General features: G+C 42.8%; 1 protein-coding gene across 2 annotated transcripts; it reads right to left on the bottom strand.

Annotated features, from left to right (window-relative positions):
• Window positions 1–6,940: 6,940 nt before the first annotated feature.
• On the bottom strand, window positions 6,941–8,820 carry LOC121432538 (eukaryotic translation initiation factor 3 subunit L). 2 transcript variants are annotated; one of them, XM_041630521.1, is made up of 2 exons: window positions 8,503–8,579; window positions 6,941–8,422 (listed from the first exon to the last, which is right to left on the bottom strand). In XM_041630521.1, the coding sequence occupies exons 1-2, from the start codon at window positions 8,577–8,579 to the stop codon at window positions 7,099–7,101; spliced, it is 1,401 nt and encodes a 466-aa protein (XP_041486455.1). In that variant the 3' UTR covers window positions 6,941–7,098. The 2 variants fall into 2 exon arrangements, with proteins under 2 accessions (XP_041486455.1, XP_041486454.1); XM_041630520.1 differs by having other exon boundaries at window positions 6,941–8,820.
• Window positions 8,821–13,924: the final 5,104 nt, after the last annotated feature.

Here is a 13,924-nt window from a genome sequence, read left to right as displayed (position 1 = left end):
GCGGCGGCGGGGGCGGGCTGGGGGCGGGTGAGTGGGGAGGAGCTGCCAGCCCCGGCTGCTGCAGGTAATCCGCAGCCCGCTCCTCGGGCCGCCAGCGCCGGGGCCCAGCGCCGCTTACTGGCCGCTCGCGGAATTGCCTGGCGCGTGCCAGAGCGCTCAGCTTTCCCCTGCACCTGCTGCCCTTCCTGACCTCAAACCCTAGCAAGGAGGCTGCTTGCTCTCCGCACCAATTTCCAAAGCCCCTTCTCACGGGGTGCGCAGAGTCGGGATTACCTAAGTGTATTCGATATTTACACTTGGACTCCCTCGAATCTAGATAGGCGCGGTTTCTTCGGTATTGAGTCAGATAAGCTCACATCAGAGATGATCCAGACAAGGGGCACGGTGTGGATGCATGAAGAGTTGTAACAAAATGTTCAACAACAGGGGCTGGAGAGATGGTTGAGGAGTTAAGAGCACTCGCTGCTCTTGTAGAGGACCAGGTTCGGTTCCTAACATCCACACCAGGCGGCTTACAACCACCTGTAACCCCTGTTCCAGGAAACCCACGCTCTCTGGCCTCCATGGGCACCTGCATGCACTTAGTGCACATAAATTCATGCAGGCACATACATAAAAATAAATACATATTTTTAAAAGTATTCGATGGTAGCCTAGCAATCACAGCATTCAATAACAAAGTGAGTATCTTGTCAGGCAATGTGGTACAAGACACAAGAATTCATAATCTACCTGCACAAGGAATTACAACAAACTATGGAATGATAAGAGCCAGTAAGAATCAGTGGATGGCCCTAAACTCACCCTAGGGTGTCTGCTGTCCTCCCCGAGGGCTAAAATTTGAGCATTCCTCCACAATGTCCTATCCAAGCCTCACGAGGTTCCATGCAATAACAAACAACCAAATCCCCATTTTAAAAAACAGCTGTGGGCCAGCTAGATCGCTCAGCCAGTGGAGGGGCTTGTCTCCAATCCTGACAACCTAAATTCAATCCCAGGGAACCACACGGTGGGAAGAAAGAACTGCCTGCAACAAGTTTTCCTCTGCCTCCACACATAAATAACTAAATGAATGCTTAAATAAACGATGGAGCTATGACTGAGAAAATAAAATGTCTGAAGAAAATGGGACAAGAAAACCAGTCCCTTGTTTTCCTATTTCACAGTTCTTTCATTTATTTTGACGTGGGATGTCCTTCTGTATGTGTGTTGCTTTATTGGTTGATGAATGAACTGTTTGGACCAATGACTTAGCAGAATAAAGCCAGGCGGGAAATCCAAATAGAGATATCTAGAGAGAGGATAGACAGAGTCACAGAGAGGACATGTGGCTGCCGAAGGAGACAGACACGGGACCCTTACCAGTAAGCCACAGCCTCCTGCTGATACACAGATAAATTTTTAAAAAAATGGGTTAATTTGAGATTAAACAGCTAGCTAGAAATATGCCTGAATCATTGGCCAAACAGTGTTGTAATTAATATGGTTTCCATGTGATTATTCAGGTCTGGGTGGCCGGGAAACGAACAAGCAGTCTCCAAATACAAAATATCACTAAAAAAAAAAAAAAATATGGAGAAAGGAACATTGCCAAATGCCCATCCTATACAAGTGCAGGGATTATAAAATAAAGAATCGTGCAGCAATTTCCCTCTGTACACATGCCATAGCACCAGACAGGTCATCAAAACTGACCAGAAAGTTCTGCTCGGGTTACATTTTATTTCTGCTAACTTTGTCCTCAGAGTCAGGGTTTTTGTCTATTCCCAAGAAAAATAAATGTCAGATGTCTTTCTGCAAATATTCTCACTCTGTGGTGTGATATCTGTGTTATAGGAGGGCACCCATCATCTCACCTGAAAACTTGACAGATTCCTGTATCAGTAGATGAAAAAAAAATAGAGAATTACACCATCCAAAAGGTAAATAGAAAAACAACCCTGTGAGCAAAAGGGATTAGAGAGCTTTCCATGTTAAATATAATTTTATTTTAGAAGAAGAAATATAATGTGGACATAAACTTTATGCCTAGAATCTTTAACTCTAGACTTAAGTTAAGCAGGATTAACAAATGGACCTTTTCATAGGCATAAAACCATTCAGAAAATAGGAGAGGAAGCTATTCTGAGTCATTATGGATGTCCAATGTTTTATGTGTTTTTCTGCTTTTATAAAAATGTTCCTTTTTCCCTAGGTCAATATTGCATATATTCTATCTTCATGTCTTCTGTTGAAACATGATTTCTTAATAATGCTTTATTTTCTTAGACTCCTTTTGTATTTTATTTTAATGTTTTAATTGAAATAGAATTACATCATTTTCCCTCCTCCCTTTCCTCTCTCCAGGTCCTCCCTAGTTACCTTCCCTCAGACCTCACCCATATCCCTCCACTCTCAAGCTGTTCAAACATATGTATGTGTGTCTGTGCATTCACAAATACATATCAGTGCAACTTGTTTACTCCGTTTCTGTTGTTTGTTTGTGTCTGGTTTCAGGACTAACCACTCTGCATTGGAAAACCAGTATGTGAGCTCAACTATATTACTGGACTCTTTATATGTTAAATATAACACTCTGTTAGATCTCTGTTACAATATAAAAGGGTAAATAATTGTCTTTTTAATACAGTAAGTTCAAAATGGGGAGTGTTCCCTTTTATGGCTATTTTTGTATCTTCAAAAAAAAAGAAAAACCAAATTTCCTCTTCTCATTGTTGTTTTTCTTTGGGGGGCTTGGGTGGGTTTGGTTTGGGGAACAAAATATTGCTAGGTAGTCTACATTTAATAAAGAGATTTCTGCAGCTGCCCAGTTCAGAAAGGGACAATGTAACTCGCCATTAGCTCAGCAAGATTCTAGGCATCCTTAAAGAACAAAACATTAGGACATATATAAGATTATTCATTTACTGTTTTCCAATGATATGAATTCAAAATACCAACTTCTCCCTCAGAACCTTTGTTGAAGGTTCTCTAAGCTTCTACAATTCCCACGTGCACCTACCCTAGGACAATACACCAGGCGTTTTCAGGAGACATCACCACAAGTCAGTCTTCAGGTGACATGGCCTGAATCTTTAGGTTTGTATCACTGCAGAGAACCAGAAATAACATGAAGGATAATAGTGGTTATGAAGATGAAGAAGATAAAGGAGGTGATAAGGATGACAATGATGACCAGGAGAACAAATGAGAGTGAAAATGAAGATAAAAATGAAGAGGAAAAAATATGAAGAGAATGGAGATGAAAATGATAGGGATGAAGGTGGTGATGAAGATGAAGGCAGAGATGATGATAATGCAGTCCTGTTTGTTGACTATTCACTATGATCCAGGCATTTTTAATATTTCTTTTCATCTTTACATCTTAGGAAGAAGGGACCGAGTCTTATAATTCTCAGCAGACCATATAGCTACTGAATGGTGAGGCAGGGGTCTGAAGATGCCATGATCAAGTTCTTTTGTGTTCCTCACATACCCTGATCCCAAAGTAGAAAGTCCAAGAGTCTAGATTAGCATGGTCTATTTGTTCTGGCAGAGATCTGTCCCTGGTTGCAGGCCAACCAGGGTCTGGATAGCTCTTGGAATTTCAAGTAAATTCAGGGAAAAGGCAGGGATTACTCTGTGTTCAAAAATAAAATCCAGTTTATGCTTTCCTCCACACTTCAGATGCTTAGGTGAAATTGGTTTGCTAAGATTTTAAGGTCACTCATCAGTATATTGTCCATTCCTTTTATCGATCTTAAAATTATTAAGCTCCAAACCGCCATGAGCACTCGAGTTTAGAGGGTCAGAACTGACCTATATATAGCATACAAAAGCCAATATGATGCACATCATGGCACCGGAGGATCCCAGGTCATCACAGAAAAGAGCAACTCCCCATAAATGAAAGCCCACTAATCAACCACCTTCCCTACAGAAGGAGAATGTGGGTTCTGAGGAAGTGGGAGTTCTGTGGAGTTATGCATTCCCTGAGGATGTGTGCGTTCCTGTAGAGCTCTGGGTTCCTGAGAAAATGCGCAGACGCCTAAGAAAATGGGTTCTAAAGAGGCGTGGTTTCCTGAAGAGGCATAAGTTTCTGCAGAGATGGCTTTCTAAGACAGGGACCCTGAAGAGATAGAGCTTCCAGAGGAGATGTGGGATTCCAGGGAGATTTGGTTTTCTGAGATGTGGGACCCCATGGATATTTGGGTTCTTGAAGAGATCTGGGTTCCTGAGGAAGAATAGGTTCCCAAAAAGATGAGAAATTCTGAGTTTTGAACTTCTGGCAAGATGTGGGTTGCTGAGGTAAGCCTTAGGTAAGCAACCAGCAGATTTGGTCTTAACTTATATCTACACTACTATAATCCTTAAATATTGAGAGAATGTGGGTTCTATCTAGACTCCGTGAAAATACAAACATCTACCAGTGATCAAGTCTTTCATATAAATAATGTTTCATATTTATATAATTATACTTACAAATAAAATAATCTTTAGATTACTTATAACTAATTAATGTAAATTTTAGTTACTAGTTGTCATATTGTATAGGGGTTAATGATAAGAAAAAATCTGCACATGATGTGTGACTCTATTCCCAAGGAGACACAAACAAAAGCTTTCACAGCCCACATAGGAAACTGACGACAGATCACAGTAAGGATACCACCAAAGTCCAACTTGGTGAATTGAGGAGTTTTATTAAGAATACTTAAAGAAATATGGGTAATGTGTCACTTGAAGACAGCTCCATCATCAAAAGCCCACCCCAGCATGGGTGATGGCTAATAAAACCTGGAGCTTACTACACAACTACAGGCATCTCAACAGGGTGAAGAGTCTTTTCTGGGCAGCTTAGTTGGTCTGAGCCTCTGCCAGGAAGGCTGACTGTTCTCTGTCTCTTCTAAGCACCCGGCTTGTCTGGGGATGTCTCTCAGCAGTCCTGACTGTTTATATATACTTAGGAAGGAAGGAATCTAGTGGATCTGATCAGTTTCAGGGATTTCCTGAAAATACTGAGTTTACTTCCTGAGATTTAAGAAACTCCCCTGTGGGAAGGATGTTTCTCCTCCATTAGAACATCTTGAGTCCTAGCAAGTTTCTTTTTAAGATAAAATGTTTTATCACAAAGGAAATCGCTGTGCAATACATGTGCAATAAAGATGCATTTCATTTGTTTTTTCAATAATATTAATGGGAGAGTTGGCTCATTTTCAAATTATTTTCATGGACAGCTGGGTGGAGAACATTCAGATATTATGGGGCTATCATGATTGTCTTATGCTTAAGGTATCTCAAGAACGTCTGCCATCATTTAAAAACAGAGGAACATAATTCATTGTCAAATAAAGAACTTCCATTGTGTTAACCCACAAGTGAAAACACAATAGGTAGTCTTCAAAAGTTTACAACACCCATGTAATTAACCAAAATAGCGCCCTCTTTTTTCCTCTCCCATTTTACTCAAATGTCACATATGTTAGATGCCTGCACATACAGTATACTGTTGTTGTTGTTGTTGTTGTTGTTGTTGACCACAAGGTCACACCAATCTCAGCTTCACCTTGACTTAAATATAAGAGATCCATGTGTCTGGGGTAAAAGTGGTCCTGGGAAGGGTAGGTTACACATATATCCGATGCTGTGGGGTTCTGGAAAAGCAAAAAATTCAGGAAGATGTTGACACTGACTGCCACCATGATTAGTTGCATACAAATAAAATAAGGTGTTTCAATAAAAAAAGATAATTTTAACAGACTTTTAATTTGTCATTAAATTTCCTAATCCTGGTGAAATTTCTAAAGGTGATAGACTAAGGAACATGAGCTTGAAAAAACAATCTCTGGGCTTTAAGACTACTGTGCCCTAGGGCTCTAGGTCATGACATCTGGCAGGGTACTATGCTTACTTTCAGGTAGCAGGCATGCTGAGCTACTAGACGAAATGAACTCCAGTCATGGAAGATGAAGCTGTGCAAGCCAACACCTACCCTTGACACTGTATTTTAAGAGAGCTGAAGGCAGAGACCAGGGCAGAGCCACTTCAGCAGCCCAGTCGGCTTTACAGTTGATATTCAATCCATGCGTTCAAGCATTTAGTATTCATTTGCCATCATTACTGCCTGGCTCTGTGCTCTCTTCCCAGAATACAGAATGAGCAAGAACGTGCTGGGTTCCTGGAGCTTACAGCGGCATGTCATGCAGAAAGGTGAGTGCTATGACAGAGGAGAGAGGTGGGAATGGATGACGAATGACATAGGAAAAACTTCTTGGGACAGGTGGCTTGTGAACTGTACGGTCACAAATATCATCCATCCATCATGTGTAAATGGGTAAATGGGTAGGTCCATGAAGATCAGTGGTCCTTGTTATTAAAGGACAAGGGGAATAAGAAGGACAAGGAGGGATCTCAGGAATGAATCCAAGATTCAAAAGGTAGCTCATGCTAGGAATAGCCATTCAGATCAAGACATGCATTGTATATCAGATTACTGTGCATGAGTGTGTGTGTGCATGCATGCATGTGTATATTTCATGCAGGGTTGTGTGTGTGTGTGTGTGTGTGTGTGTGTGTGTATTTCATGCAGGGCTTAGGTGAGCCAGGGCTTTAGCAGGCATTTTAAGTTCCCTTAAATCTCATCTTAATTCAATTAGGAAGTTACCAGGTCCTTAGAAAATATTTTTCTTGGACTAGACTAATAGACTTTCTGTATTGGGAGTTCCCAACTTTCTCTTCCTACCATAGCATCTTATTGACATTTTAATCCCTGAGTGCTGGGGTCATGGTAATGTAAGTGTAAGGAGACTGTGAGGTGGTCAGTTCTCTCTGCCATGGTTGCAGTGAAGGCACAGCAAAACAGGTGGCAAGGACTATGTGAATCTTTCAGAGAAAGCACTTGATACTGACTTTCTTTTTTTTTTTTTTTTTTTTTTTTTTTTTTTTTTTTTTTTTTTGCAGCTCCAACAAAGACCCTTTACTGAGAGCTCCTAAAACATCCAGTCCTTAATCTGAGCACGTTTCAACTCAGCTGATGGCTGACTTAGGTAAGGCTTCTCGGTGACAAGAGTGCTTCCCTCTCTATTATCAAACAGGTTCTCGACTCCTGCATGAGCATCCTCAGGGCCTCTGTCCCATCTTCTTCAGGGTTCGATTAAGCTCTTCAAATTTGTGAATCTGCCGGATAAAGAAATCCCCGTAGCGTCTGGCAACCTTGGTGTCTGCAATATGGATCATGTCCTTATCAATATAGAAGTCCACCTCCGAGGCTGACTGGAACTCGCCATCTAGGGCAGAAATGCCACTGGTCCACACCAGGTTCTTCATCTTGTGCTTGAAGACAAGCAGCTGGATACGGAACTCCTGTTCTGTGAGGTCCAGGAAGCCAGCCAGCTTGGCCACAGGCATGGTGGTGTAGAGCTTGAGGAAGCTGCGGATGGTAGAGAGCTGGGCCTGCTGCTGCACTTCGTCAGAAAACACCTTCAGCTGCTGCAGGAAGGGCTCTTTGTGGTAGTTAGGATGCACATTGTCATAGTTGGGCACCACAGGGGACAGGAACTTGGGACAGGCATAGCTAAAAAGCTCCTCATAGACCTGGGGGTCGCCCTTCTGCATGCGCAGCATCTTGTCCCCGTATTTCTCCCGCAGCTGGAGGTGGATGCTCTCATCAATCCGCATGGGGTACATGGTGAGGGCAATGGCCAACAGAGCATGCATCTGCTCGTTCTGCTTGTTAATCATTTCATACTTGTATGTGGTCCTCTGGAACATACTCTTGGTCCTCTGGATATACAGGAGGATGTTGGCAAAGACCCGGATAGCATCCTGGTAGCGACGCATCATCAAATACGCAAAGCCAACATAATAGTATGTGGTGACCTGGCACTCAGGTACACGGGAATACATGCTCTTCTTGTTCAGCTCGATATTCTCTAGAACCTTGATAGCCTGGTAGTAATCCCCCAACAGGGAATGCAGGCGCAGAAGCCCCACCAGGCTGAAGTAGCCCAGCATCTTGTAGAGGGAGTGTCGTCCATACTCCCCAGCCACGCTTTCAGGGTCGCCTCCGCTCGTGTAGACCTCCAGTTGCCGGTTGATGTTGGATTTGTCTACCAGTGAATGAAGTACATTAAGGACACTGTGAACATTCCAGATTTTAGGGTTAGATCTAAGGAAGTCAATCTCCTCCTCGGACTTCTTGGCAGTCTTGCAGCGGTACTGACTAAATGACTGGAACTGGTAGATGAACTCATCAATGATGTCCCAGAGCCACTGGTTGGGAAGTTCGAGGGGAGCAGGTCCATCAGCATTGAGGATGTAGTTGAAGAGATTGCAGTAGTTGTAATAGGATTCAAACCTCTGCTCTAAAGAGGGTCCCCCGCTGACTTTGGCATATATATGCCTGTAGTATAATTCTTTGTACAAAATTAGGAATACAGCATCGTTACCAACTTGGGGAGCGATGGCTTCCGCCTCAGGCCATGGTGTATTCTTGAAGAATCTTTCAGTTAGCTTGGTCCAGCTGTTCTCATAAATGTCCTGGATCTCATACACCTTCTGGTCAATGACATCACTGGAAACACGACTGGCCTGAAGCTCATACACTTTCTGGTCAATCAAATCTGAGACAGTCTTGTGAAAATACTGGATGAAGTTTTTGATCACTTCGGGAATCACCTGGTAGGTCTGCTGCTCATACTGCCGTTCGTAGGCCAGGTCCTGCTTCGGGTCTCCTGTGTGCATATCATAGTCGCCCGGGTACGCATAGGGATCATATGCAGCCTCAGACTCGTAGTCATCAGCCGGGTAAGACATGGCTACCGCGCTCCAGAACCCCTCGGGAGAGAGATACTGACTTTCGAAGCTCAGCCTTTGGAGGGTATACGGAAGATGAGAGGCTGAGCGAGACCTTCCACTCACCTATTGTTAGTTTTAACTAGCTCACAGGCAAATCACGAGGACTCAGATGAAACCATGCAAACCAAATCTCTAGGCTGTGACTTCTGATTCATCGAGGTGCTAATTTCTCCCCCTGAGGTCCAGAATAATAGCTGGTTTGCTCAAGTCTCGAGTGAATGGACAGATAGCAACTCGACACACTAGGTAGACCCCCACCCCAAATCCCATCCACGATCATCTTGCTTCAGAGTCTACCCCATCACAGGTAATGCTGGTCAGACCAAAGGCTCAGGTGACATATTTTGATTAACCCTCTTCCCTCCCTCCCCACAACCAATCTACTGGCAACTTATACGAAGAAAGAGATTGCAAATCTGGCTGTTCTCCCGTGTCCTGATATAAATGGTCTGCTCCCTCATTCCGTGTCAGCAGCCTCTTCTGACTCCTTCAGCGACCTCCCATCTACTCCTCACCTCTCTCTTTGCCCTTGAATAAAATCCATGGCATGTATATCATGAATTGAAGGCCCTGTATCCCCAGACCCTTCCTGTCCATGAAGCATATCTACCCTCACTTGTTCATAGCCTTTCAAAGACACTGGCCCTTTCTCTCACCATCAAACAGGCCAAGACCACTTCTCTGGGGGCTCCCTCCACCTGGCACACTCAAGGGATTGTCCTCTAACTGACTGTTTGTCCGTCTTCAGTTCAAGACATCCTGGCTACCATTCTAGAGCCTTCGACCATCTCATTCCTTTTGTTTGTTTGTTTGTTTTCTGTTTTTTCAAGACCGGGTTTCTCTGTGTAGTCCTATCTGTTCTCAAACTCACTCTGTAGATCAGGGTGGTCTCAAACTCCAAAATCCACCTGTCTGTGCCTCTTGAAAGCTTAGATTAACCATGTGCACCACCACCACCACCACCACCACCACCACCACCACCACCACCACCCAGCCCATCTCATTCCTTCTTAATTTCCTGATGCAGTCACCTCCCGAGCAGAAGTGGGAATCTTGAGTAAAGTCGCTTGAGCAGCTCATACCTACTACCTCCCTCAGCTGCCTTATCATCCTGATCTCCATCATCAGATGGAGAGAGCGGCATCCTCAGCCAGGATCTGTTCTTTACAGAGGCACACTGTGAACTGCTGCTCTTATTAAAATATTCATAGGATGGCTTCTGAACTACGTTCTTCCAGCTTCTTTGGTGATGTGGAGGTTATTCGTATCAGTTCAGTCTGGAAACGTCTAGGTCATTCTTTTTATAAATGTGTAACTTACTATTCCGGTGACTTCTCCCCCACAGATTCTCTAAAATGGAACCAATGCTTGCTAAGAACTTACAGGGGCAAGCATCCAAAGCTTGTGGATACATGACTCAGATTTTCCCCTCGAGGTTTCCACTCAGACCTCCAGAACTAAACTGTATGGTGCTATTTCAATAAACGGATGGGAGGGCAGATAAGTAAACAGACTGTTTTTACTGTCTCGATCCTGTAAGTTACATTTAAAATCAGATTCCTTTGTATATCTAACAAGAACAAAATACTTCCGTACTTCTTTTTTCTCAGACAGGGTCTTGTGAGTCCAGGTGGCTTCACACTCACTGTGCAGCCAAGGACGACCTTGCATTTCTAAACCTTCTACTTCCACCTCCAGAGCACTGGGACCAAAGGCCTGCTTTGTATTCAGTGCTAAGGCTGAACTCGGGGGGTTTTGTGCCTGCTAAACATGCGCTCTACCACCAGGGCTACGAGTCCAGCCTTTTCTATATCCTGTGACTAAAGTCTCTTTGATTTCACTTTGTGAACCTTACTGTAGAAGATTGTGTGTGTGTGTGTGTGTGTGTGTGTGTGTGTGTGTTAGTAAAAGTGTGATTGTATTGTCTTTATAACTAAATTGGCTTAGAACTGGATCACTTGCCCTTCCTCTTCCTATCACCTCCCAGTTCACAATGCTTGCCTCTCCTAGTAGCCAGCATCCTCTTAGACCTGCAGTGGACTCCACACACTCGTGTCTCAGAACAACCTTCTTTGCCGTTTTAGCCTTCTTGTGGAAAACAGGCTTAGTCTGTGTGCCGTATCCACTCTCTTTTCTGTCATCGTGCCGCTTTCCCTGGGCATACTAAGAAGAATCCTTGTCCCTCTTGTACTGTGTCACTTGGTGGGGATGGTGCTTGCCACAGTTCTTGTAGGATGTCCAGCTTGTCTTAGGAATGTTCACCATGTTGGCGGGAGTGATATCAGCACAAAAAGCTAGGTTCTTATATTTTATCTGCTTAAGATTTGTCATTTTTGTCTTTCTCTCCTAAACAACAGGCCCACCTCTCTTCCTATAACACTTCGTCTGCAATCCATGTCATGGAAAATCATTTGCTTTGTCAATTAATTTTCATTTTATATTTTTTTCTCTTTTACCATATATGAGAACTACCCTTTTGTTCTTAATGGAGTTCATATTAAATGTTCAGTGTTCCTGATCTGGCCTTGTTTTTATTTCATTTTCATTTTCAACTAATTCAGTTCGCATACCCTTTAATACATTTCAATTATTTGTTCTTCTGTGTAAGATAGCTTTAGATAGACAAGGAGGAAAACAAATAAACAAAAACCCTCCTCACTTCAGTTCCCCAAAGGGCTCCTAGCAGCAGCAACAACAAAAAGCCTGTCACCAAACAAACCTGAAACAGTCTCAGTCTCTAAGGCTCCCCAGAACAACTGCAGCTGAAGGCCAGAAACTCTGAGTCTCAGCCACACAGACTCCAGACACAGAAGTTCAAGGTTACCCTGACACGGCACTGGCGCCCTGCTCCTTGATCCTCTCCTGACCCCAGAGTCCTCCTGAGACTGAGACTGTACCTCACGTGTCCAGCTGTCCAGGTGTTTCTGATTGTCCCCTGACAATTTACACTAGCTTCTTTTCTCATTGCCATGACCAAACGTCGGATGAGAGGCGACTTCTGGAGGAAGGATTCATCTGGCTCACAGTTAGCAAGCGGTACAGTCCACCATGTTAGGACATGGAGGACACGGCAGCAGGAGAACGAGGCTGCTTGCTCACAGCTGGGCAGATGGAGAAGCAGAGAAGGGGATGCTGTCATTCTGCTGGCTCTGTCCTTTTCTGTCTAGTCTAGAACTCCACCCATAGGATGGTACTGCCAACATTCAGGACGGGCATCTCCCACCAGGTAATCCTATCTGGGAACATCCTCACAGGCTTACCCAGAGACAGACTTTATTAACAACCTAAGTAATTCAGTCAACTAAGTAATCAAAATTAAACAAAACTTAATCGAAAATGATGCTTTGCCACTAGCTCTGTTCTGTTTTTGTTTTTGTTTTGTTTATCCTATCATTAGTCAGAACTTCCTGGAACGTCATGCCTCTCTTTCTTCTCTGTCCTTCTCTAACACAGGTCCCCCAACCCTTAACGCTAACAGGTAAACAATCAGCTATTGCTGGACTCTGATGACCTCAGAAGAGCACAGCTGCTCTACTGACCCAGACCACTCCCCTTTGGTCTAACCAAACTTTACATTTTTTTTTAAAAAAAATGTACTTTGTAGGTTTATGTTACACAAGTTTAGTCTCAATTCCTAACCTTTATATTCTTACCCCAAATAAGAATACAAAACTAGAAATAAACAGCTATTTTAATAAAGCTGAAATATGAAAAAGAAAACCTATCATAAACAAAAAAGTGAGCATTAAAAAACTGAAATTGCAAGATATGGAATAACATCAGATATTGTCCCCAAAATGGCAAGACAGAGCTGCCATAAGCCAAGAACAGTACAGATGCAAAAGGAGTAAGAAGGAATTCTGAGAAATTCAAAATGTCAAGCAAAAGAAACTTTTCAACAGAGAGTAGTAAGTTAAAGTTGAGAAGATTTCCTAGAAATAGAAATAAAAGACATATATAGAAGTCAGGACAAACAGATAAAATACTCTGAATAGAATATAACATCTTTCAGTGTCAAAAAGAAAAGAGAGAGAGAGAACATAGGGAAGAAATTATCAACGAGTAGCAGAGCAAAAGCCTCTGAGACAAAAGAATTGTGGTGACTGAGATAGATGGGCTTGTTTCAGGCCCTGTCTGCGCCCCACCCACTGAGCTCCTGGAATGGGGAGGGACCTGCTGCTTAAGCTGGCCTATCTTTTTCTCTAGTGTAAAAAGAGGGACTAAGCTGCAAAACCTCAAGGCCGACCAGTGATGGAAAGCTCCGCCTCTGGAAAGTTCTGCAACCTTCCAGAGTAGCACCTCCTGCTGGAGACAGATTGTTCAAACATAGGAGGCTGTGGGGGATAGGCCATATTCTAACAGCCACAGACCAGTTCAAAATTAACAACCGACAATAATAAAATAGACTCATAACAATATTATACTACAATAAAAGTATTTAAAACTGTTTGTTTTAGGACTTTCCCATTCAATCCCAAATATCACAAAAAAAATGTTTAAGTAAAGAAATTAACATAAAGACTATATAGTGAATTCCAGGGCAACCTGGGCTATATAGTGTGACCACGTCTCAAAAATAATAAAATGTGAAAATAATAATGAAATAAAATTTCTCAAGCCAAAATGAGCTAGAATAAGGTCGCTGTGGCTTGAATTTCAAAGTGACTTTATAAATGTACCCAAATACATAGGTAAGAGTTATTGTCCTTGTCAGAAACAGGACTCCTCAAGTGTCCCCATGAAAAACATGGATAACATCATGGCAGGGTACTGAATAACAAACTAACACAAACAGAAACATACTCCAGCCTCACTCAAGACATGGGTGTCTGTGCTCAGAATAGCACACACATGGTTGTTGCCCACTCACTCTCAAAACTCACAAGTGGAAATAACCAAACAATCAGTTGTCGTCAGAAACTAAACTACTTTAAATTTTTGTCATGGAAAGGTAGGTCAGCAGTGAAGCTAAAATAAATAAATAAATAAAACTTGAAAGATATAAACAGGCTAAAAGTCCTCTCCGGGAATGCCTTTAAAATGAAGAAGTCCTTCAGGAAAAATCAAGATGGCCAAGCCCCCCACTCCT

This window comes from Microtus oregoni, unplaced genomic scaffold, assembly GCF_018167655.1.
Source record: "Microtus oregoni isolate MIOR12 unplaced genomic scaffold, Mior012 000035F_ref0000213, whole genome shotgun sequence".
Classification (NCBI taxonomy): Eukaryota; Metazoa; Chordata; class Mammalia; order Rodentia; family Cricetidae; genus Microtus; species Microtus oregoni.
The sequence above is the reverse complement of the archived record's forward strand: the minus strand, read 5'-3'. Positions and strand labels throughout refer to the sequence as shown.